Source organism: Cydia pomonella, chromosome 14 (genome assembly GCF_033807575.1).
Source record: "Cydia pomonella isolate Wapato2018A chromosome 14, ilCydPomo1, whole genome shotgun sequence".
Classification (NCBI taxonomy): domain Eukaryota; kingdom Metazoa; phylum Arthropoda; class Insecta; order Lepidoptera; family Tortricidae; genus Cydia; species Cydia pomonella.
The window spans coordinates 9,331,235-9,356,762 of NC_084716.1; the positions used below are offsets into that span (position 1 = coordinate 9,331,235).

General features: G+C 34.5%; 2 protein-coding genes and 2 long non-coding RNA genes across 5 annotated transcripts; 3 read left to right on the plus strand and 1 right to left on the minus strand.

Annotated features, from left to right (window-relative positions):
* Nucleotides 1-1,897: 1,897 nt before the first annotated feature.
* On the minus strand, nt 1,898-3,690 carry LOC133524909 (uncharacterized). Its single transcript, XR_009800482.1, has 2 exons — nt 3,523-3,690; nt 1,898-2,759 (listed from the first exon to the last, which is right to left on the minus strand). It is a non-coding gene; the product is annotated as an uncharacterized LOC133524909 (long non-coding RNA).
* A 3,109-nt stretch (nt 3,691-6,799) lies between these two features.
* Nucleotides 6,800-7,930, plus strand: LOC133524906 (uncharacterized). The gene is made up of 2 exons (XR_009800479.1): nt 6,800-7,112; nt 7,670-7,930. It is a non-coding gene; the product is annotated as an uncharacterized LOC133524906 (long non-coding RNA).
* Nucleotides 7,931-10,658: 2,728 nt separating this feature from the next.
* Nucleotides 10,659-12,916, plus strand: LOC133524893 (uncharacterized). Its single transcript, XM_061861051.1, has 2 exons — nt 10,659-11,278; nt 12,154-12,916. Exons 1-2 carry the CDS (start codon nt 10,922-10,924, stop codon nt 12,835-12,837), a joined length of 1,041 nt encoding a protein of 346 aa, XP_061717035.1. The 5' UTR covers nt 10,659-10,921; the 3' UTR covers nt 12,838-12,916.
* A 4,490-nt stretch (nt 12,917-17,406) lies between these two features.
* Nucleotides 17,407-20,379, plus strand: LOC133524896 (organic cation transporter protein-like). Of its 2 annotated transcripts, XM_061861055.1 has the most exons (8): nt 17,407-17,611; nt 17,844-18,130; nt 18,201-18,315; nt 18,389-18,557; nt 18,630-18,970; nt 19,046-19,353; nt 19,430-19,569; nt 19,647-20,379. In XM_061861055.1, the coding sequence occupies exons 4-8, from the start codon at nt 18,391-18,393 to the stop codon at nt 19,681-19,683; spliced, it is 993 nt and encodes a 330-aa protein (XP_061717039.1). In that variant the 5' UTR covers nt 17,407-17,611; nt 17,844-18,130; nt 18,201-18,315; nt 18,389-18,390; the 3' UTR covers nt 19,684-20,379. The 2 variants fall into 2 exon arrangements, with proteins under 2 accessions (XP_061717039.1, XP_061717038.1); XM_061861054.1 differs by having other exon boundaries at nt 17,407-18,315.
* Nucleotides 20,380-25,528: the final 5,149 nt, after the last annotated feature.

Below are 25,528 nucleotides of genomic sequence, written 5' to 3' on the forward strand. Positions count from 1 at the left end.
TTTGCGGAAGGTCGTTTACCATTTGACAGGAGACACACTGGAAGACCTAGATTGGAACGCGATGAAGAAGTTCTCAATGAAATAGAAAACGATTCAACTACCTCGGTACGTGCCATAGAACTAGCTACGGGAATACCAAAAAGTTCTGCACATCGAATTCTAAAACGTCACAGACTTCACCCATATCACTACAGGCGTGTGCAGACGTTACTACCGCGGGACTATCCACATCGGGTCGCATTTTGCCGTGCGATGCTGCAAAAGCACAGGGAAGATCCCCAATTCTTAGACAAAGTTCTATGGTCGGATGAATCAACCTGCAAGAAAGATGGCTATTCAAATCTACACAACTTACATAGTTGGAGCAATGAAAATCCGCACTTGATGAGAGAAGACAAATCTCAGTATCAATTCAAGGTTAACTTATGGACGGGCATCTTAAATGGAAATGTAATTGGACCCTTTGAGTTACAAGGAAACCTTAATGGTGATGGCTATTTGACCTTTTTACAAAACGACTTGCCTGAATTATTAGAAGACGTGCCTTTACGTGATTTACAAAACATGTGGTTTCAAAATGATGGTTGCCCAGCTCACTATGCCCGTGCAGTGCGAGAATACTTAAACCAAGAGTATCCAGGGCGTTGGATCGGGCGACTTGGTCCTATCTTGTGGCCACCCCGTTCGCCCGACCTGAGCCCCCTGGACTTCTTCTACTGGGGCTGTCTTAAAGACAAAATCTACTCAAAACCCATAGCAACATTGGACGAGCTTCGCCAAAAAATCACACAAGCTGCGGATCATATCAATGGTAGAAGATATGCACGACGGATAAAACGATCATTTCTAAGGCGATGTCATGTCTGTATTAATGCCGGTGGCAGGCAATTTGAACATTTACTGTAGTATTAATAATGTAGTAAATGAATTAAAAAAAAGGAAAAAAAAATTGTACCATTTCTTTGCATTTATTCAACATTTTTCAACAACAAAAATCCTTTTTTGGGTACAGTAAAAGTGATTACCGCCAACATTAAATAATGTCGATTCTTGTTTAAAAATTCGTTGTTTTTTTTTGTGACTAGGATTCCTAAAGTATTATACCATTTTGGAATCTTGGTTAGTTGCGTCAACTTTTGAAAATAATTGCCATGGTGGTGTCGATACTATTTTTTTACACCATGATGATTGAAAGTGGACTGTAAGAAAAAATCTTTCAAAATTGTAGGGACAAAATGAATATTGCCTTGATCACACGTACCGAGTAAACGGGCGAGACAGTGCTCTCGGCCGAGTACTCGGTGCGTATAAACATAGCGCCGAGTACTCGGCCGAGCACTCGGGCGAACGAAGCGGCGAGTCAGTAGCTCGGTGGACGTTCTATCTGCTAGGCCGAGTGCCCACCCTCCCGCTTCCCCGCACTGTCTCACTCGCTCGCTCGGCAGGTCTGAACGCGCACTGTCTCGCCACTCGGTCGTCACATTGCGACATCGCCGCGCGCGCCATATATTTAGATAATTGTTGTTTAAATCTACTAAAAATCTAATAAAATACAATAACACCATGTCTTCTAATAAAAAATGGGATGTCGAAACAACTATTTATACAATTATATAAACTACATCAGTGCCTGTGGAACTTTCAATCTCCGGAATACAAGATAAAACAAAAACGGGATGCAGCATATAAGTCCATAGTTGAGGAAATGAATATCTCTGGATTTGGTGCGATAGAAGTTAAAAATAAAATAAAAAATTTAAGATCGACCTACCAACAAGAAATTAAAAAATTCAAGACTCGAAGAAATCTGGAGCGGGGCTCAGTAATGTGTACACTTCTAATATTAAGTGGCTGAAAGAGATGGAAGAGGTCTTTTCAAAGGATTTAAAGAAAAAAGTTTATGCAAAACGTAAGTGCTTTTTATTATGTTACTTTTTATGCTAAGTATAATGTAGGTATTTCTGAAATTAAATTGCTTAAAATTATGAAATCATTCTGTTTTGCCACGAAACGGCACCTGCCCCACTGAAGAACTCTGCGTATTTATCTCGAAGCTCCCTTGCTATACGTGCTGCATTGTTGGTGTTATGATTAGTGATACTTGGCAAATTAGCTTGTAGTTCTTGTCTCCAAGTCCCCACAATAACGGATCCCGAATCTATATCTTCTTGATCAACACAACCCTTTGGAAAGTAAATACCGGGACTTGTGAGACGTAACCAATTATGCAGAGCACAAGAGGCGAGAATAATTTTATCGGTGGTTACGTCACTAGTTGGTATGGGCTTTTGAAAAATTCGAAACCTGCTTGCCAGAATGCCAAACGCATTTTCGACAATTCTTCGTGCTCTAGAGAGTCTGTAGTTAAATAGTTTTTGTTTTGTTGAAAGATTTGTGCCACTATATGGTTTTAATAAATATGTTTTTAGTGGAAACGCATCATCTCCAACCAAAAATCCTCCTTTCGGTAGCAAATTATTCTCAAGATCACTACGTAATTGGCTGTTTTTAAAAATCCCCCCATCCGAGTTTCTTCCGTTTGCTCCAATATTTACATAGCGAAAACAATAGTCATGATCAACCACAGCCATCAAAACCACACTGTTGGTACCCTTGTAATTAAAATATTCACTTCCACAATTCGGTGGTGCTAGAATTATCACATGCTTCCCGTCTATAGCGCCATGGCAACCAGGGAAATTCCACCTAGTTCTGAAACCTGTTTCTATTTCTTTCCATTCTTCATTGGTCTGCGGTACCTGAAACAATAATTTATATTCATTTTATTTTACAGATTAGTCATTCCGCTAATGAAGACACTGGTCCTCAGGACAATAGCCCTGCTACCTCCTCACACTCAAACAACAACCAGGAAGTACCAGCTATTACATCTGATCACCAGCAAGTACCAGTTACTGTAACTACGACTACTACCTCGGCGACTATTACCAATACCATAAATACTGCGAGAGGTAAAAAGAGGGCTAGAGATATTTTTCAAGCCGTTTCTGATTTTAAAAAGTTAAATGAAGATGTAAATTCTGAGAAAGAAACTGTATTTGATGTTTTTGGAAGGAGTGTTGCATTGCAACTTAAGAATTTATCGACAGAGAATGCTTTACTAGCACAAAACAGAATACAGAATATACTGACCGATTATGGGATTAAACTTAGACAAAGTACTGCATACCATTCTTCTTCGTCTAATCGCAGCGACCAAAGGCCGTCTTCTGTACATTCAGACACCACTTATGCTAGTTCTCAAAATACATATCATCATCAATTTCCTGAAAATTATGATGAGGATTATGCATCGCAAATATCGCAATCAATCTTAGCTGCATCTTCTCCAGTACATAATGTCAACAGTCCGCCAAATTCTGTGAGTACCAATGACATTTTAGCTAATGCGATGTATGCAGCTTTTCAGACAGACGGAAGACAACAAATGTAATTTTCAAATAAATAAATAAATAAATATTGTTATGTTTTATTTATAGCATGTAAGAAAAAAATACGTACCTTTAAATAATTCTCCAAATAAGTAAATATTGCATCCATGACTTCCGGTATGAACGATGATATTGCAGCCCGAGACACTCTGTAAAAAGCCTGCAAATAACGGTAGCTCATCCCAGTCACCAAATAGCATAACGCTACTTGTAGTTTCGTCTTTGCATGTATAGCTTCTCTCATCTTGCTTTTGTATCAATGGAGTAATATTTTCTAACAATGTGTCAAAATGTTCTACATCCAGGGATTTAGAACATTTTATACGATTTCTTTAAAAACAGTGTTCGTAGCGCCAAAATCAGATCTTCTCAACATCCATGGTCTAGTCCAAATCCGGCGCTGCTCGTTTTCCAACAATTCCTTTAATTCTTCCATTAATAGTGGAATGAGTAACTTTGTATATTTTCTAATTAACTTTTTACGGTCCATCGTGCCCGAATCTCTCAATAGAACTGAACTGACTGTCCTAATTTGAAAACATGTCTGAACAGTTACTCGCTTACATCACTGTCTCGGCCGAGGAACATTTTACTGTCTCGCCCGTTTACTCGGTACGTGTGATCAAGGCATTTGAGTTACAAGGAAACCTTAATGGTGATGGCTATTTGACCTTTTTACAAAACGACTTGCCTGAATTATTAGAAGACGTGCCTTTACGTGATTTACAAAACATGTGGTTTCAAAATGATGGTTGCCCAGCTCACTATGCCCGTGCAGTGCGAGAATACTTAAACCAAGAGTATCCAGGGCGTTGGATCGGGCGACTTGGTCCTATCTTGTGGCCACCCCGTTCGCCCGACCTGAACCCCCTGGACTTCTTCTACTGGGGCTGTCTTAAAGACAAAATCTACTCAAAACCCATAGCAACATTGGACGAGCTTCGCCAAAAAATCACACAAGCTGCGGATCATATCAATGGTAGAAGATATGCACGACGGATAAAACGATCATTTCTAAGGCGATGTCATGTCTGTATTAATGCCGGTGGCAGGCAATTTGAACATTTACTGTAGTATTAATAATGTAGTAAATGAATTTAAAAAAAAGGAAAAAAAATTGTACCATTTCTTTGCATTTATTCAACATTTTTCAACAACAAAAATCCTTTTTTGGGTACAGTAAAAGTGATTACCGCCAACATTAAATAATGTCGATTCTTGTTAAAAAATTCGTTGTTTTTTTTTGTGACTAGGTTTCCTAAAGTATTATACCATTTTGGAATCTTGGTTAGTTGCGTCAACCTTTGAAAATAATTGCCATAGTGGTGTCGATACTATTTTTTTACACCATGATGATTGAAAGTGGACTGTAAGAAAAAATCTTTCAAAATTGTAGGGACAAAATGAATTTTGATTATTTTTTGTGTAAAAACTACATGTATTATGGTATTTTTAAGAACTGTGTTAGATAGCAGGGCTACTTAAGTTTCCAAAAACAAAAAAAAAACAGTAATATTTGAATATTTGTGACATGGTCGTTAAAAATACCATTAGGGATGTCGATTTTCGATGAATTTCATTTTTTTTCTGTAATTTCTAAAATAATTGAGATATATTCATATTCATATTCCTTTATTGATAAAATTGCAAATTTTACAAGTCAAAAGGTAATACAATATATAATTAGGTCTATGTCAATTAAGAGTACAATTAAGATAATAAATAATAATAATCAAATTCAATTACAGTAAAATAAAAACAGTATAAAAATAATCAAAACAATTCAAATATCCAATAAATTAAATTAAATTATTATTATAATATTCTGACATGTCAAAATTATCAAATTAAATAATATAAAATATAACAATATAAAATATTAATAATCAACACAATTCATACATCCAATAAATTAAATTAAATTAAAATTCAAATCATTATATTCTGACATGTCATAAAAGGCATTTGTAGTCAGCCATTTTTTTAATCGATTGTAAAATATCAGGTCATTTTCAATATTCTTTATGTTGCCGGGTAGTTTATTATAGATACCTGGCCCCGCAACATATACCGTTTTGTTGGATTTCGCAAGTCGACAACATGTCGAGTCCAACATATTTTTGTGTTTTTGTGTAATACGTGAACTTTTAAATGTCTTTATTGGAAATAGGTGTATGTTACTTCTAATATATTTAATTATGTAAAATAGGTATTGTGATGTGAGTGTCATTATGTTACTATTTACGAAGAGTTGCCTAGCGGGTGTTCCGTGTGGGGCATATGATATAATCCGTACTGCACGTTTCTGCAAAATGAATACACGCTGCCATTCCGCAGCCGTGCCCCAGAACTCTAGACCATAGCACATCACCGAATGGAACAGCGAGAAGTAGCTAGCCCTTAGTTGCTGGTGCGGCAATATACGCGCCAGCCTGCTCAGTGCGAAACAGGCACCAGATAATTTGCCACACACGACATCAATATGGGCATTCCATTTCAAGGCCGTGTCTAACGTCACGCCAAGAAACTTAGCGCTATGTACCTGAGGAAGGACGTGGCCATCCACGTTAACACTTAGTGGGCGCGGGGGCCTACCCCCTAGGCTTATGTGCATCACTTGGGTTTTGTGTAGATTTAAAACTAAACCATTTGCAGAAAACCACCTCTGTAGCCTAAATATCTCTGAGGCTATAATGTTCTCTAGAGACGGAATTGCACTGGCGGTTATAATGTCACAGGCATCGTCCGCAAAGATATACATGTCCCCATTTACGATTTTAGGTAAATCGTTTACCTGGATCAGAAAACACAAATTTGCTAAAGACGAGCCTTGGGGCACGCCGATATCAATATTCCCGTTATCAGATTTAGTGCGGCCATTATTTATAGCAACGCATTGATGCCGCTGGCGCAGGAAGTCCAGCATTAACTTAAGACCAGGGCCGCGGATACCAATGTGCTCGAATTTTTTTTCAAGTACATTATGATTACAGAGGTCGAATGCCCGTGTCATATCACATAATATAATTGCGACATGACATTGGTTTTCCTTAGCTGTCAATATATTTTTTAGGGCTTGACGAATAACGTCTAAACATGATTTATTTTTCCTATAAGCATATTGTCTGTCACTTAATAAACTGAAATTTTCTAGGAACAATCTTAATCGGTTTGCTAAGCCGTATTCAAAAAGTTTAGCAATTGCTGGGATAATACTGTAACGGTTTACCGTTATCTTTAATTAAAATCCTATGAAATAAAAAAATACAACTAAAACCTAAATATAATTATAAATTACTATAATACTAACTAATACTCACTATATATATATTGACACTATTAAGAAATCATACAAAAACTCTAAAAAGTAATAAACTACACATAATAAATCTACGAACAAACGGAATTGACGACTTCATTTGCTATTAGATAAAACTAGATGCGAATACAAAGGACTACGTCACCCGCTCGCGATAAGCGATGTGCACTGGCCGGTTAATGAGACACATACGCGTCCGCGACATTTCTACCACGGCTTTGACAGCGAAAGGTCAAATAAACTAAATCTAAAACGTCATGAAGTGACAAATTTTTAATATGGTGAAATAAAATCTAAAACTAAATGTGTTAAGTTTAAGTTCCAGTATTTCCCCAAATAGGGTGAGTGTTTTGAATATTTTGTAGTTTTTAGAATAAGGTAACTTCCGTAGTTAATAGCATAGTAAGGAAACATATTCTTCATGCAATCATTTTACATTTTGTTCTTAATGGGTACATATTTCACTAACTTTTTATTAACTGTAATTTCCTATAGAAGTAACGTTGGAAATAATAAGTTTCTCAATCCTTCTAGAAATATAAGTCTACCCACTTTGTAAAAATCTTGTAAATCATAGTTAAAGTTATGCTTAAATCTAATTTAATAGTACAAAATTACATTCCGAATTGTAGTTTTCATGCATTGGTAATGCCATTAGTTGTTTTTATGTTAGTAGAAGTAGATTTAATAGCTTTCGATTCACTTTCTTCCTTGTTTAAAAAAATAATGATGTTTCTACTTGTGACTGCCACATCATTGATCACCATTTAAATGCTTTGGGGTTCACTAAACCAGCCTACTATTCAATTAGCACATTAATTTGGCCTAAATCCGGATGTCGCAGTCACTAGTTAAAAATCGGACTTTTCTTGAAATGGCCATTTTACCGGAATTCCAGGGACCAAGTCTGGGGTTTCAATTGGAACACACCGACCCCACTGCGCGTGCTCCCGTTCAGGTTCCGGAAGGTTCCGGCTGAGGATCCGGAACCCTGCTGATGACGGCCTCCTCTAAAAGTGCGAAACCGTAGTGCAGGGAAGTGACCCCTATCAAGGGCTTGTTTCCGACCTAACTGTGTAGTGCCAGCTCAGAAAAGACTCACGACCTTGTCCTTCTTTTAGTTAGTTTTTTTTGTTTTGAATACATCTTGTAAATTTTACTCAGGTTAGTTTTCTTCCGTCTCACTCTGCAGTCTACCCTAATTATTGCGACGCTAAACGTCACAATACTTATAGGCCTGTAACTTTGAAGGTCGTCTTTATTCCCTTTGCCTTTATATATAGGCACTACTTTTACATTTTTCAGAATACTAGGATATGTTCCAGTTTTTATTAAATAATTAAATATATAAACTAGTTGTGATAAAATTGTAGGTAGGCTTATCTTTAGCAATTTTATTGAAATGTCATATATGTCACACGTATTCTTACACGCTACTCCTTTGTTGACTATGTTATACAATTCCGCCTCTGAGAAGAACTTGAACCTCAAAGACACATAGCTTGGGTTGGTTGTCTTACATAAAAGTAGGTATGCAGCATTCGGGTCGGCGGTGGGGGCGCGCACCGTATCGGCTGCACTTAGAAAAAACTTGTTAATATCATTAGCCAGTCGATCGCTCGAGTTATATAATGCACCGGTGTCGTCTCGCAACGTACTTAGATTTTGTTGATATTTCGATGACTTCCTACCAGTGTGTCCATTAACGATTTGCCATAGTGTTTTCTGTGGATTAGAAGAACATTTTAATAGGTTTCCATAATACAACTTTTCTGCACTCGATAAAGATGTTTCGAGTTTCAATGACTGTTGTAAAATTATGGGACAGAGAACTTGTTTGTCAAGTGCAGTATTGCAATTAAGTAGTTGTGTGAGTAACTGTTTATGTAAAAGAATTTCATCCGTGACCCAAGGACAAATCTGCTTAGTGCTTACATTCGTTTGCTTTTTGTATTTTTATATTTTTTTCCTTATTTTTTCTCGACTAATCATAAGCAGCTCCATCCTCTGATGCCGGCTTATCGTTGAGTTTTGGGACACGTTGTATAATAAACTCAAACATATTTCAAATTAACACTGAAAGTTTGGCCGACGGTCGTTTTGATTTGTTGATCAAGGTACACTAGAAATTGGGTGTCTTTTGTTTGCTAATAAGTCATTATTAATGTAAATTGGAAGATATTTATATTTTATAAGGACGTATTAGATTCTGAATTGAAATTATATTTTAAGAATTATGTTGTTAGGACCTTCACGGGGCCATAATAACCATAATAATATTCAGTGTTTAAAGTAAAATCATAAGAAATAAATCTCGTGAACTTAACCTCAAAAGTCGAGTTCAGTACCCCTAGTGTAATTTTAGTCGATAGCGAAACGTGACGTACGCGTTTGCGTTAAGTCTCATTTTGTATAGGTTTTTGAACAGCGCGCCAAGCGGGACGTTTTGGCAAGTCAAAAATCTCATACAAAATGACACTTAACGCAAACGCGTACGTCACGTTTCGCTGTCGAAAATATTTACACTAGGGGTACCGTTTCGGTCGCCGGAGTTTAATTTTTTCAGCTTTTCAGCATAAAAGTCATATTGTAAGATTGAAACAACGTTTTCGGCCATAATGCATATATTTCTTTTTCATCTTACTCGTTACTGAATTCTATTTCTATCCCTTTCATTCCATCAATCATTCTTCTCTTTCTTTCTGATGTATATTCAAGCATACTATCTCGTTCACGCAATAGGTTTCTTTCTACACAGCACCTTACATGCCCTCTGAAATATATATGTGCAAAGTTATTCTATGCACATGTATATTTCACACACCTTACATGTTCTTTGTGTTAGGTACTGTAGATCTAATTATTGAAAGATGCAAACATGTTTTAGAGTTATTCTAGTTTAACAAAACTACATTTTTATTCTTAAAATTAATTCAGTTAATGCGTTTAAATTTAAGAAATTTTTGTTACTGAAATTACATTTAATAAACGTGTTAGTAAGAAACTGTTGTTTCATTGAGAAAAAGTACTTCCTAATTTATACTAACTTTATTTATTTACTAAACTTAGCAACTACAACTTTAACATATATGTGCAAGTACATCAAAAGTCCCGATGATTATTTGCCGTCAGTGACGAGAAAAAGTTAAATTTAGATGGCCCAGATGGGCATTCATATTATTTTCACGATTTGAGAAAAATAGAAAAAAAAATATCACGTCGTCATTCAGGAGGTGGTTCACTAATGGTGTGGGTGCAATTTCTTATCACGGTATCATTAATATTTCCATAATTAAGGGACACCAATCTTCTAAAATGTATGTAAACTTGCTGGAAGAAAAAAACACATCCGTAAAGTTCTTAATAAAATAACTGGATATTTCAACAAGACAATGCCCCTTCACATCCGTCACATGAAACAAAAACTTGGTTTCAAGAAAATAAAATTCTACGTTAAGATTGGTCATCGAACTCTCCCGACTTCCAATAGTTTGTCCCTGGACGCAGTTTTAATAGCAGCGCAGATCTCATACAAGAAATTTATAATGTTTGTTATAATTTGGGCCGAAATTACATTCGAAAATCATTTAAATCTATTCCTAATCGAATTTTTGACGTGATTAAGAATATAATTTTTTTAAATTAAAATATATATTTTTTGTATTTTGTTTTACTGAGGCTATTCAAGTGACTCACCCTATTTTCATAATTAAGTGTATTCTCATTAATTATTATTAAATGTCTAGACTTTGTAATAAAACTGTATTCATCGACTATTAAAGTTTATTTACGAAATCAAATCGGCATTTGTTTTTAAGGACCTTGATTTAAAAAGAAATTTGTGGGTGAGGCTATTCAAGTGGCGCGGACTGTAAATGCCCTTAAGCGGGCCACAGACCATCAGTTTTATCTGCACAGTTTTAACTGTACAGTCGAACTGTTCAGTTAAAACGTACGTGTGTAGGCAAATCTTTGAACTGTGCAGTTGAACTGACGATCTAACCGAAATTTCATTAGATAAAACTGTACAGTTAAAACTGTTCAGTTAAAACTGATGGTCTGTGGCAAAAAACTGTTTTGTTGTCAGTTTTGACGGATCATCATTGCAGTGAGCACGTTTTCTACGGTCTTAAGTCTTTGCAACATCAACATGCCTAATCAACGTGAATGGTTAGAAGAATTTATAGAAATATATCGTTCTGAACCTTCCTTGTGGAAAGTTAAAGCTAAAGAGTACCACGACCGTGACAAAAAAGAGGCAGCCTACAGGAGGTTATTGGTTAAACTTCGAGAGGTTGAACCTACTAGTGACAAAGCAGCGGTAGTTAAAAAAATCAATAATTTACGTTGTACTTATAATAAAGAACACAAAAAGGTGAATGCTTCAAATAAATCAGGTGCAGGCACAGAAGAAATATATGAGCCAAAACTATGGTATTACCCTCTTTTGAAATTCTTGGATGATCAACATGTACCACGACCTTCACGCTCGAATTTGGATGATGAGGTAATAAAACTAATATTACTTATATAAACATTATTTTATTTACTGAAATAAAATTATTTTGCCAGGGAACTTGACCTTCATTATTAAAATAATTCATAAATTCTTGTCTAATCATTTTGGGTGTTCGGGCCGTGTTTCCTATATTCCTTTGTTGTAAAGGTTCCATGGTAGAATGATTTGTATCGTAACCTGGTGTGACATGTCCAATATCAGTCTGTTCGCGATCAAAACACTCTGGACTGATATAAGAATTTGGTAACATTTTAATTAAAAAATTGTGTAAGGCACAACATGCCATTACAATTGATTCAATTCTACTTGGATGTACATTAATATCTGTATGAAATATTCGAAATCGTGTAGCTAAAATACCAAAACAATTTTCAACAATTCGTCTTGCTCGCGAAACACGGTAGTTATAAATTTTTTTTTCTCTTGTATCCAACTCAGCCTGTCTAAAAGGTTTCATCATATCAGTCCTTAGTGGAAAAGCGTCATCAGCAACGAAGACATACGGTAACGATTTTGAGCTATTCGTTACGATTTCTTCGGCCGGAATATTCAAGTCTTCTCTTGAAGTTTTTGAAAGAATGTTGTATTTTGTAAAACTCCACCGTCTGATATTCGTCCGTTGGTTCCAAAATCACATAAAATGAACTGATATTGAGCGTCAACTATAGCCATTAAGACCATACTGTGTTTTTTCTTATAATTGAAATATGTCGACCCACTTCCTCGTGGTGGATTTATTGTTACATGCTTCCCGTCCATCGCCCCAAGCAGATGCGGAAAATTCCATCTTTGTTCAAATAGTGCAGCTATTCTTTTCCATTCTTCTTGTGATCGAGGAAACTGAAACAAATACAATATTAGAGGTTAATTCACCAGAGTCAGCTCCATTGTCAGTTGAAGAATCAGTAAAGGAAGCACAAGACTTTGAAGACTCAAGTGTTGTAGGTGTTCAGCAAACACCTACAACAGAGTCTACAACGTCCTCCTCCTCAACCTCAAGGAAACGAAAATCTGAAGCGGACCTCACAAAAGACGTTTTGATATCTGTCAGAGATCATTTCAAACTTCCGGCTCCATCTCCACCACCACCGAAGCAACCCGACGACCGTTATGATATTTTTGGCAAATCTGTTGCATTTAAACTAAGAGATCTAAATAAAACTCAACGAATCCTCGCAGAAAAAAATATTAATGAGACTCTCACAGAAGCTGAATTGGGTCAGTTAACAACATCACATACAGTAATGGCCCCTTTTCCTAATTCTCCCTTTCATCAAAGATCATATTCCACTTCATCCAGCCAATTCAATCACAGTACTTCACCTTACTCAAATCAACCAAGTCCTCAAAGTCAGCGCTCAATTTATGAACAAACACAGGCTCAACCTCAAGTTGTTTATTTGTCTATACCTGAGAGTCCGGGATCATCGGGTAATAATAATGTTGCACCAACTCAACAGCATGCAACTCAACAACAAATGATTCAGTCGCAACCAAGTTCTACTTCAACAGTTGCCGACTTTTTATCTAACTATGATGCTTATTAACTTCTTTTATTTCTAGTTATGTTCATTCTGATTTTTTTAAATACTTATAAGTTACATATAATTATTAAAATACTCTAAAAATAAAATGCATTTTATTTCTTACGTACCTTAAAGTAATCCTTGTGTAAAACACTATATATCGCTTCACACGTTTCTGGTATAATACTGGAAAGTGACTGGGGGGATATTATTGTTGAAAATTTAAGGTCTTCGTAGCTTCTACCTGTTGCTAAAAATCGAAGCGTTGCTGTTAATCTTTCATGTGGTGAAATAGCACTTCTCATCACTGTATCTTGTTTCATTATTCTTGGTGTAACTAAATCGAGCAAAAGCAAATAAGTTTCTTCATCCATTCTTAAATAGTTACGATAATCTTTTGGAGTAATTCTGATCTCCTTTAGTAAATTGTTATGCGTATATTGCTTTCTCTGTAATAAACAATGTTTACACCACATTATTTTCCTTCTTTGTCTTTTTTTTTGTAAAATACACAATAATCTAATAATTGCCACAGCGTCATCCATGATTCCGTCGAACGTCTTTACTTCAAGCGAAAAGGATAAATAATAAAAAAACTTTCAGTGTGTAGTCACAAGGGATATCAGTTTTAACTGAACAGTTCGACTGTACAGTTAAAACTGTGCAGATAAAACTGATGGTCTGTGGCCCGCTTTACCGGGCTCTGAACCCCGAATCATCGGGTTCATAGGCAGGGTCACTAGGCCAGGACGGTCGTCAAATTTTAAATAATTCTTTAGCCAACGGGTTTCTACTTTAACTTTAACATAGAGCTCGGTACTGCATCTATCCGTTATGACATTAAACAATAGAGATACTATAGAATGCATAAGCATATCATCGTTTGCCATACACAATATTCGAGTTTATTGATCTATAACAAACCAAAGAATCATGATAACATGTATATGCATAAATATAAGACGTAATTTCTTTTAAATATTCTCTGGGATTATTCAGTTGTTCGAAGTCTCATGTTTGGTTTGATGATTGAATTCCCCTTTCCGTTTCGGAAACGTCCAAATCATTCAAAATTGAACTAAACTAATTTACCATGTCTTTAATTGTAGAATCTGACATCAGATAACTTTAAAAATTCATTACCTAACATTTTGACAGTGTCATTTATTGATGCATTTGGTGGAACGTTTGAAAATTTGACATTATAACTAGATATATTAACAAAATATTGAATCATCTTTATCGCAATATCTTTGGGTAAGTATTACTGCAACATGGGATGTCATCAAATTCGTAAAGGCTTTTGTGTTTTCTCATTGATAAAGTGTGTTCACACAGTCACACACAACAACATCTTATCTTTCAGTCCAATATCCGAACGGAGATAAAAAATGCCGAAGATAAGATAAACAGAGCGGTCAAGATGATTGAAGATATGAATATCGTATACCAGTAAAGGTGCAGGTGGGTTCAGTTCATAAAGAACCCAACTAATTTTACAACCCTAGACAATAGTTTTATCGATAAGGTATTTGTAAGATAAAAATAAATAACGATCTCATTATGTTTTGGTAATTTTATTCATTTGCTCTAAGCAATACTAGCTTTATATTTAAATTATTCATTGGTATCTAATATTGCTCATCAACATTTAGCAAGACAAATATCACAGTCTTCTGTCTCAAAGTCAATAACAGAGGTTGTTATGGCCTTAAACCATAGGGAAATATTTACCGAATTTGTCAAGTTTCCAGCTAGTATGCTATTTCGGATTACAATAACAGTATTCATTCGATAACGGGTTTTACACCATATGAAGTAGTACAAGGGAAACTTTCGAAGCAGAAATATGTAAACAAATCCTAATTATATTTAATCTTTTTTTGTGCTTGCGATAACCCGGCCTTAAACTTACGCCTGCAAGTTAACAAGCAATTTACATAATAACAACTCATTAAATGTTCAAATATTATTTTAATTTACGCAAAACAAGTCATTCTGAAAACATATTGTTTTGTCATACAATCAAAATCCGGTGCAGGGTCCATGCGATAACCTTTTAATGCATAAATAATTACGTAATTACTCGCAATCTTTATCTCTATTCACAAAAATGAATAATGTTTAGTAAAAACGAGACTTAAAAATAATTATTCAAAACTTTACGCTGAATTACAGTGCATTACTTTATCAAACAAAGTCCATTTGCGCAGCAGATGTAACACGTGTGCAACGGTATGATTTTACGTGCGCAATACATTTAATATGCGTTCAATTTGAATAAACTGAGGATAACAAAACATTTTAATAGTTTTTTTAATTAACTAAATGAATGACTCATCAATTATAAATAATTTTAAAGGGAAGTATTGGATTTTATATTTTGATTTTTTCAATTTGAACTAGACGTAGCCTCAAATTTTAACAGGATGCAGTAATCAATAGACGAGTCATATGATGTGGCCACGACTCCAATTCATGAGCAAATAAAAGTAATTAAGGGTAAGTAATTTGTTGTTGGGATACAATATTGTCAAAAAGTAATAGGTTATCCCCTTAACATAAAACTATACGAGCTTGTAGTTAAGTGATGTATCATTTTTACTTAAGACTGTACCCTAGGAGACATAACCTATACAGTAGACATATAAATATCTATACTTTTATATACCGATACTTGTTACTAAAATATTAATTGTCAAACGTTTAAACCGTTAGACTAAAATAATTACACGGCCGCCGCTGCCAACATTTGTTCATTATTTTGTTTTTAAACTTATAACAAATGGATTAAAAGACTGTCAGTTTTGTTTGTCAGTTTCTTAGAGTTACTTTGTTGTTTTTATAACTGAGAAACTAAGATCATAACTCTGTAGTTTGTAGTGTGTGTTTAGGATATCTGTATATCCTATACAATAAATTGACAATTATTAACATTTTATCTAGAATATATCCTGGAATTATTTGGGACGATCGAATTTTAATTTTAAGGGCTATTGTATTATCCTGTGTTTAATAACTATACAAAAATTGACTTTGACCCTATGCCTTTACCTTAAATTCTAACCTACTTTTCTTTGTTCCAAAGGTCCCAAATCGTGAAAGAAATAAAAAGTGCTGAGGAGAAGATCAACGAAGCTGTAAAAAGGACAGAAGAAATCAAATTAAGTCAACTTAAAGCTAAACTGTACTCCGGTCCAAAACCCCCCGACTACTTTTATATTCTCAAACAATAAATTTGCCTTCATAACATTTTTATACTTAACAATAAATTATAATTTGAATATAAAATAAATAATACCCCAAAAACTACTTAAAATACTACTCCAACTTCAAATATTATTATAAAGATTATTTAAATTTCATTTATAAAACGGCCACTTAAACGGTTTAAATTCTAAAGATATCCCACGCAGAGAACATTATGACATCCTTTAACTATTTAAAGACTATGACTTCAACGGATTACAAGGAAAATAAATTACCTACAGGAAATTGACACCTCGCGGCTACGTGAGAAGGATTAATCAACACAGTCGCGCCAAGCTAAACTCCCACTCCTTCGATTATTGATCGACGCTGGAGTTTTTCCATCATTTTTCCTCTTACTAATAATTTCTTATTCAATTTTCCTCACTCAGTCTATTGTTATTTGATAACAATCGTAAGAGTTCAATTGATCAATTCAATTCAATTCAATTCAATTCAATTCAATTCAAATATTCAAATTCAATTCAAATATACTTTATTCATGTAGGCCTAGCAACAAGCACTTATGAATAGTAAGACAGTATTACATATAATTATCTTAATCTAATTATCAGAGCAATTTATTGATGTTGTAAATATTATTCCATATATAATACTAATGAATATAATTCATAGATCAAATTGAATACTAAAACTTTCACAAAATACAGTCATACAAAAAAAAAATGTATAAAAAATACTAGTCTAGATTGTTTCTAGAATAAATTCTAAATGTCAAACAAATATAATAAAAACAACAAAGGAAATACATGCATTGGAATATCCATTTCATCATCATTATTCAAATATAATAAATAATTAATCATTTCGAATCACAATTAATCCCACGTTGTTTTATCATTCATGTAGTCTTGTGTGGTATAATAAGCTTTAGAAATAAGTTTACGCTTTACATGATTCTTAAATTTATTAATTGGTAACTCAGTAATATGGTTTGGAAGTTTATTATAAAATCTCACACAATTACCCATGAATGATTTTTTAATTTTATGGAGCCGAGTGAAGGGCACGGCGAGCTTATGTTTATTTCTAGTATTAATATTATGAATGTCACAATTTTTCTTAAAATCGGCAATATTTTTATGCACATACAGAATATTCTCATAAATGTATTGACAGTGCACTGTCATGATGTCAATTTCCTTAAATTTATCTCTCAGTGAGTCTCTATGGTTCATTTTATATATTGCTCGAATAGCCCTCTTCTGCAGAACAAAAATGGTATTTATCTCTGAAGCACCACCCCACAGTAAAATACCATATGACATAATGCTATGGAAGTAACTAAAATATACTAATCGAGCTGTTTTGACATCAGTTAAGCAGAGTTAAGCTTGACCTTAAGGCTCGTCTACGTCAATCACATAGTAGGTCCGCCCTATTTATATACGCGCGGCAAGGTGAAACCGCTTTAGTTTCCGCGCGTCTGCTGTACCATTCCTCAGCTGTGAAAATCACAAAGTTAAATCGAGTTTTAAAATTTCTGGTGTAAACGTTAAAGATTTTGTGACAATTTTCCAACCTGGTAAGTATTTTTTATTTTATTTATTAATCGCACTAGTCCTCAGTCTCTAGATTATAACAAAAAAATTCAAAATTACAGAGTTTTATTTTAAACCGCTAGAGCAGTCGACTGCGCTCGTAACTATAAACCGCGAAGTTCTGAGTTCGAATCTGGGTCACGTCAAATTTATAAAAAGAAATTTAACGTGAAATTTAATTAAATTGTAGTGATTAATTATTTATAATTTTTTTAGATGTACCAACTCAAGATCCCGTGCAGGATGCGATGGGCGTGATGGGGAAATGGCAAATAATCATCACAGTTGTTGTTTCCCTTATTAATTTTCCGGCTGCTTGGAACCAACTCGCCATTACAGTGATTGCACCAGCACACAGTTTTGAGTGCGTGCAGCCTCTGCCCTACAACCGAACCATTTCCCGCGAGGGAACTTGTAGTGTTTTAGTAAAGAACATGTCGACAATTGACTGCACTCTCTTTATGTTCGATGAATAAGCTTTCAGTTCAACAATCGTGAGTGAGGTAAACCTTCGACTGCTTGTCTTTTAAATTGTTTATTTCTGCCCAATCTAACTATTATTTTTCTTTCCAGTGCAATGCAAGCGATCTTGATGATCATCACACCATTCATGCCCACGTTCCCGCTGTTCTTAATTTTCAAAAGTCTCTCTGCCGTTGCGACTGGTGGAACGATGCTGATGTTATCGGTAAGCGCATCCTGAATAAAAATAAATGTTGCAATAAATTACTCTGGTTATTAACAATGAATTCAAATTTCAGTCATGGAGATCGTCGGAACACAAGTGCGGTCAAATATCTTGACGCTATACCACGTGCCGTTTGTACTGGGAATTATGACCGTTCCGCTGTTCTCGTACTTGACTAGAACATGGGACGGGTACTGGCTGATGATTTCCGTTCCCTCCTTCGCGCTTCTATCCTACTACTGGTAATTCATCACTTCATTGATTATCGATAATTTTACAAGCGAATCCTTGGCTAATGCAATTTTCTTCTGCAGGCTGATCCCTGAGTCTCCCCGTTGGTTGTTGGCAGTTGGTAGAGTTAAAGAGGCTCGCGAAATTCTGCTAAAGGCTGCTCAAACCAACAGAATTTCCGAGACAAAAGTAACAACCGCCATTGAACACCATGAGAAGTTGTTGCCATCAGCTACTAAAGACATTAAAGCGGAAAGTGAAGAAAGAAGCTATGGAGTCCTAGATTTAGTAAGGACTCCAAATATGAGGCTAAAAACTATTTGCATCGTGTTCAATTGGTTGAAGTGTGGAATGGTCTTCTTTGGGATTGAACACTACCTTGGACACATGAGCGACAATGTGTTAAGCGACCTCGCCATATCAGGTACAGTCTAAAACTTACTGATCGATCTAAACAATCCCCTTGTTCTCTATATTAATACTGTGTTTCTTCTTTCAGCTGCTTTCCAACTTCCTGGACTGCTCATCGTCTTCTTCCTGATATCAAGAGTGTCCCGACTGAAATTTTTGGTCGTGGCAAACGTGTTGGCGGGAATCAGTTTACTGCTGATCATCCCATTCTACACCAACGACACGATGAAGTTGGTACTGGTGACTGTGGCCCTGACGTGCATGACCATCAGCTTCCCGACAATTTACCTGTACACGGGAGAGCTGTTTCCAACTGTTGTCAGAAACATCGGGTTCGCTGTCTGCAGCGTCGCTTCGAAGACCGGAAGCATTTTCGCTCCTTTCTTGATTGACTACGTAAGAGATATTTTTTTACTATCATTTAAACTACTGCTGTGATTATCAATGATAATAACTGTTCGTTTGTTTTCAGGTTGATGATCTTGCGTATTGGGTGATTCCAGTCGTTTTCGGGATGGGACCAATCCTGGGGGCGATTCTTTGCATCTGGTTACCCGAGACAATGAATTGTAAACTGCCAGAGACCATCGAAGATGGCGAGAATTTCAGAAGGTATATATCAAAGTTCACTCTTTACAAAATACTTGAAAAATAATATTTTGCGCTAACGTATTTTTTTTTTGTTACAGGAACAAACAGAAGAGTCCAGCGGCGTCTCCACTATAGTCCGCCTATTAGTTTTAGATTTTAAATTATTTATAGGAGACTAGTCACTTGTTGTAGAATAATTGTTGTAAATATTGTTTATTAATCTTCTAGTATTTTATTTTGTAAATAATTATAAATACATTAATTTTAAGGTTAATATTCATAAAGGTATAAGTTTCTGCGGCCGTAGCTATTAAGCCTTATACAAGGATTTTAGTATACTTAAAATATTTATGATAGTACAAAAAACTATAATAAGCAGTATTAACAACCTTATACCTAAAAACAAAGTCTATATGTTTTAGATAGTAAATTATTTATGAAAGACTAGTAAATTATTACAGTAAAATGTAAATATATTTATTGTAAGATTAAGTAAGTACACATCGAATGTAAAGACATAGCACTTAAGACTTATATAAGGATACTAGTATACTTATAAATGTTTGTTATAATGAAAGGAAGAAAAACTATACTCGTATAATAAGAAGTATTTTATAATTTCAAACTTTCTGTTTTCTTTTCCAATACCTCATCCAAAAGACAGAACATTTCTTCTACCGCTGATGGCCATACCAATAACCTGTTGCAAAAAACGCTGTACCGTAACTAGTACAGTAATTCTAACAGTACAATCACTTGGCTCTATAGTAGAAGTAGGTATGGTCCCTAATCAGTGCCGCCATCTTGAAACTTGTGAATTTGTAAAACTTCATTAGACAGGCTAAATTTCAAAATTAAAAGATAGGCTATTTGTTTTTATAAAACGTGTATCATTATTGCATGCCTTAAGCGCTAGCGTAGGTATGTTCTACTATCGCCTAAAAATCAAAATTAAACCGTGGTAAACACTATAACTTTAATAAAAATCCATTTTCACACCTTTTTTTTTTAATTGATTCATTATATATTTGCGAACACAAGGAATACAAAATCGTTGCTTGAAATTGTTTTGTTTAATTACAATAAATATATTTCAGTTGGCCTCTCAAGAGATTTTGTTGTCTTTGAGCAGTCTTGTATCTAAATACAGCTTTGAACTACACATACTATAGCATAATTCTACATGTCGGTAATATAGTTTCAAAATTATTCTCCGATTACGCGGGAAAATTCAAATCAACTTGAGTTAATACTACTTTTATTTAATAATAAATATTTTATTTTTTGTTCAACAATCAAATTAAGAGAAATAATAAAATATTTTATTTTTACGTAATGCATGAGCGCTTAAGGCATGCTCATTTGGTTTCACCAAACTTTATTACTTTTTGTATTTTTATTATTACTTAAATATAATTGTAAATTACTAGAATGTAAGATGTAGTAATAGAAACTCACTAGTGTTGTAATTTTTTTGAATGTAATTTTAATAAATAATTAATGAAGCAATTTTCTTTTATTTACGTAATTTATAACTTTTAGATCTCATATGGGCTCTGCCATTATTTAAGTCATGGTAAATATATAATTATATACTTTGATATTTATATGGCTCACTATTTTAAAATGGACGGTAGCTTTGTCTCTCTTATTTAAGTGACGAAATGAAGCGATCGATACTTGTCTGGGATAGCAAATGTAGCAGAGCCCTTAGCGCATGACCGGGAGATGTGGGTTCGATTCCCAGCCTGGGTGTCTATTTTTTAAGTTCCAGAAAAATTCCCACTGGGTAAGAGAATAGATATGTCTTTTCTTTATGCTTTCTTTCCTGATTCTCATGAATTTTATACTTATATGGCGGATTTCTTCACTTTAATACATATGGAATGTTTGTTCAATGTAATATGTAATGCCTATTTAGTTAACCCACGGGTTTGAACCCAGTAGGCTAAAATTATACTTTTGTATGAATTAAAAAGACGAATAGATGGTAGACAGATAGGTATTTAAGCAAGAATTTATAGTGTACAGGGAATTAATTTAATAGCTTTCTAAGTTATGAACAAAAATGGTGAACAGCTACCTCATTTTATTGACAAGGTTGGACAATTGGCCGCTAGGTGGCAGAGAGCCACTCAGTCGATACACTAGAGTAAAAATAGACTCTTGAGTACTAGACTCAGTCGTCAGATTGATGGTACTAGAGCCAATAGAGTCAATCATTGGTTCATTAACGTCAATTGCCTTTCATTTAACAGCGAGAAAACTTTTGTCTATACGCATCTTTTGTTTTGATGATAAAATAGAGGTAAATTCACTGGTAATATGAGTAATGATTAATATTAACAATAATTGTTATCACCAAGTGCTGATCCCGTGACCTTAACTTACGCGGATGGAGCCAATGAGCGAAAAACATTTCGTTGAAAAACCCAAAGCGATAAGCTTATCGAGAAATATTGAGCACGTAGTTGTTACTAACAGGCTTTAATATGTTTGTGATGCAGCTTTTTGTTGCACTGGCCCTCCATATAAAAGGGGGGGCCCGTACGGTCAAGACATTTCGGCTTCTACGCTTGAGGAAGATGGTAAGTTACAATTAATATTTAAAAGCTTGTATTAACTATGTAACCCATTCTAATAAGTGCTTTTTATTTCAGGTGGCAAATAACAAGAGGCAATTTATTGTGGTGGAATTTCTGGTGTTACTTTATGAATGTACAAGTTTATTGTCGTACCAGACCTGTGGCTTATATTACGGAGGCCGGTAAACCAGAGCACCTTTGGATCATATCCTGATAATGAAGATCATGAAGTAGTTAAAGATCGTGTTAAGAGACGAGAAGAATATAGTGACCAGTGGAGGTTTTATACAGCAAAAATTAAACATATTTCTGGTGAGAATTTAACGGTTATGGTTAAAAAAAAATAGTTATGGTTTAGATTATAGAAAATAGTAATATATTTTTATTTTTTTGAGACATACGAAGGTGCAGAAAATTGGATTGCAAGAAATAATTGTATAGAAAAAGAAGAAGTTATTACAAGAAGAAATTACCGATTTAAAGCTAAGAAAAGAGTAAGGTTTAACCCTCATAACTTTAAAGCACCATCTACTGACCACCTGTACTACCAAAGAGAGGAAACTCATGATCTCGTTTCTAAATTCAAAGATATGGCAGTAACTTGCCTAGAATATCAAAAAACTACGACGTAGTACTGAGAAATGGCGCCCCAGTAACTGCGTTACTGCCCCTCACTAGTTATGACAAGTAATTAATTTTTTTTATAGCCGTCCATAAAAACCCGGCATTATAATTTTAGGTTAAGTTGTAAATAAATAAGTTTTACTGTAATATACACTAATATATAAATTATTAGGTACTATCACGTAGTATTATTTCCTACTGATCTCACTCTGAGTCACGGTTACTTTATGCCTACTAAAGTTTATGATATTTTCCCCTTATTCCGTCAGCGATAACGAAATATTTAAAATATGGCCATATATTATTTATTGTGGTCTCAATCCTTATAAGGTAAAAGTATCCATTGTGAGACACTTTCCGCATTTATGATACATACCGGAAAAATACTAATTTATTAAAATAACACAATATTAAACTCTTTATAAAATCAACACAATATTTCATTAATTTTGAAAGTAATTAATAAGTTTTGCTGTTAATTTTTAAAATTAACTTAATATTTAAAAAAATGTTAAACCTACTCTAAAATCTGTCACGAAATCGGCTTTTTTACCATTACACGTACCTCTAAATTCCTCGAAATGACCAACGGCCGGTCTGATGTCATTCCTTGTTCTTTGTTATCGACAGGACGTAAGTAAATTAGGTCGATAAGCTACCGACAGTAGGTAGCCATTAAAAAATGTCGTCATAACATTAATTATTTCGCGAAAACATTATTAAGAGAATAAAGGCCACTTAGTTTATTAAAATACATATTGTGGTTTCGTGATATAGCCATAAGAATTTGTTTGCGTACTTCCAAGGTTATTTCAGGCACTCTCGGTTTTTCCCACTTGATAACTCGGCTGTTTTCATGACTTCATCCCACGCCCTGTTCGAACACGTGATGATACTTCTCACAAAGAAATAACGTAAGTATAAATTGTAGGTAAAGTAATTTGCGCAGTTGTTAAAATAACAAAATTGTTTGCGAAAATGTCGATAACCCAGACAACCTTCAGTCGTATCTAGACACGCAGATTACTAAGGTGACCTAGCATTCAGGTTCATTTAAATAACTGCGGCTGCCCAATTTCAAAACGCAGTAAGTGACAAACAAAATTTGTTGAATGAAATCAGTCAAATCGGGCTCATACGACTTCATCCGTACAAAAAATACTAAAAAAATGATTTTGAAAACATTTGTCTCTTACTGTGCTTTAAAATTGAGCAGCCGATTTGTGCGTTTCTGTATGCATACATTTATTTTATCGATTGGGACCGAATGTTATTTCTAGATAGAAGCCAATTAAGTTACGGCTGGGAAAAGTCGATATAATATCGGTAAAATATATGAAGAAGAAATAAAGCCGGTAAATTTTCCGCTGATATTTTATTGGGACAATTGTTTATTGTTGAGCAGTAAATGTATAACACCTGAAATTTTTTAGTATAAACATTTTAACTTCAAAACAACAAAGAATATTTTTTTTCCTATGGTTCTTTTATTAGTTACAAGGACAGGAGAGTATATATAAATATATATAAAATATACTATGCAAAAGTACAGTAAAAAAAATTTTTTTACTTACCGGCTGTCTAATTACCGACGGAGGGTAAAAGTTAATATTTACCCTCCGTCGGTAATTAGACAGTTGGTAAGTAACATTTTTTTTAAATTATATTTTGGTATATATACCACAAATATAGTTTCCTTACAAGAAAGAAAAACTTAAAAAAAAAAAAATTTTTACGCCTTAAGCATCAATCATTGCCCATCACTATAGCAATTCCACTATATAAGGTAAAAAGCAACGTTTGTTGCTTTATTTACGCTTCGACCACGGTCAAAGCAACATCTCCCAGTTAATATTCACATTAAAATTAAAATCAAAGGTAATTATTGTGCAGACTTAGAGTTTAATTTTCAGGTTTTGCCTCATAAATACATATGAAATGAAATGATAGATATAGATATAAAATGAGCAACAATTTACTAAATAAATTGTCACTTTTTTTCAGATGGAGACTCGTTGGGCGCGAATGAAGCGTAGGAGTAACCGGTCAAAGTCAATGACTGAAAAAAAAAAAACGGTGAGTGTTTAGCTCTATCACTTAAAGAAAAAGACGTAAGATTTAAAATAAAATTCACCTTTTTCTGTGTGTTTATTATTTCATTAGATTTTTAGCTAAAATAATTATTTTTTATTTTCAGTTAAGGACCCGAAGATGCGGTTGAAAGTGGTATTAGACCTGAAATCGCTGAGAGAATTTATTGAAAATGTTTCCCGATCGACTTGTTGCCATAAAATGGCAGTACTTCCATTATTCAATGACGAGAGAAGGCCAATTGGTTATGCTGAGTACGTGGACCCCTCGAGCGATGGCGCTGCCGGTAAAATTCTGTTACAAGACCTTAACATTGAGATTGCGTCGTGTGATGGCGAGACTGAAACAGAAGAAGAAGAAGAAGAATAAAATTTAGTAAAATAGTTTTTTAATTTATAATTAATTAAACTTGTAGATTACGCTAGTCTGTAAGCCAAAGAAAAAATAATTTTAATAACGTTATAAAGAATAAATATTTTATTAAATTATGTAGTACGAGTTTGTTTTACTGGAAAATACCCTCATTTAGTTTTCTATGTATCGATATAAAAAGTGAAGTATCGAGCGTTTCCAATCAATAGTGGCCCCTCCTTTGCATAAAATTACTCGCTCGGCGGCAGCTTCACATTAGTCGCCTATAAACGCTCGAGACTTCGGTCGTATCCGCTGAAATTAAATAG

Bases quoted from the DNA above. Each gene is read 5' to 3' on its own strand.
- LOC133524893 (XM_061861051.1), top strand. From the start codon at position 10,922: ATGCCTAATCAACGTGAATGGTTAGAAGAATTTATAGAAATATATCGT. The intron at 11,279-12,153 runs GTAATAAAACTA...ACAATATTAGAG, and splicing joins GCTCGAATTTGGATGATGAG to GTTAATTCACCAGAGTCAGC.
- LOC133524896 (XM_061861054.1), top strand. From the start codon at position 18,391: ATGGAGATCGTCGGAACACAAGTGCGGTCAAATATCTTGACGCTATAC. The intron at 18,971-19,045 runs GTACAGTCTAAA...TTCTTCTTTCAG, and splicing joins AAGCGACCTCGCCATATCAG to CTGCTTTCCAACTTCCTGGA. The intron at 19,570-19,646 runs GTATATATCAAA...TTTTTGTTACAG, and splicing joins GATGGCGAGAATTTCAGAAG to GAACAAACAGAAGAGTCCAG.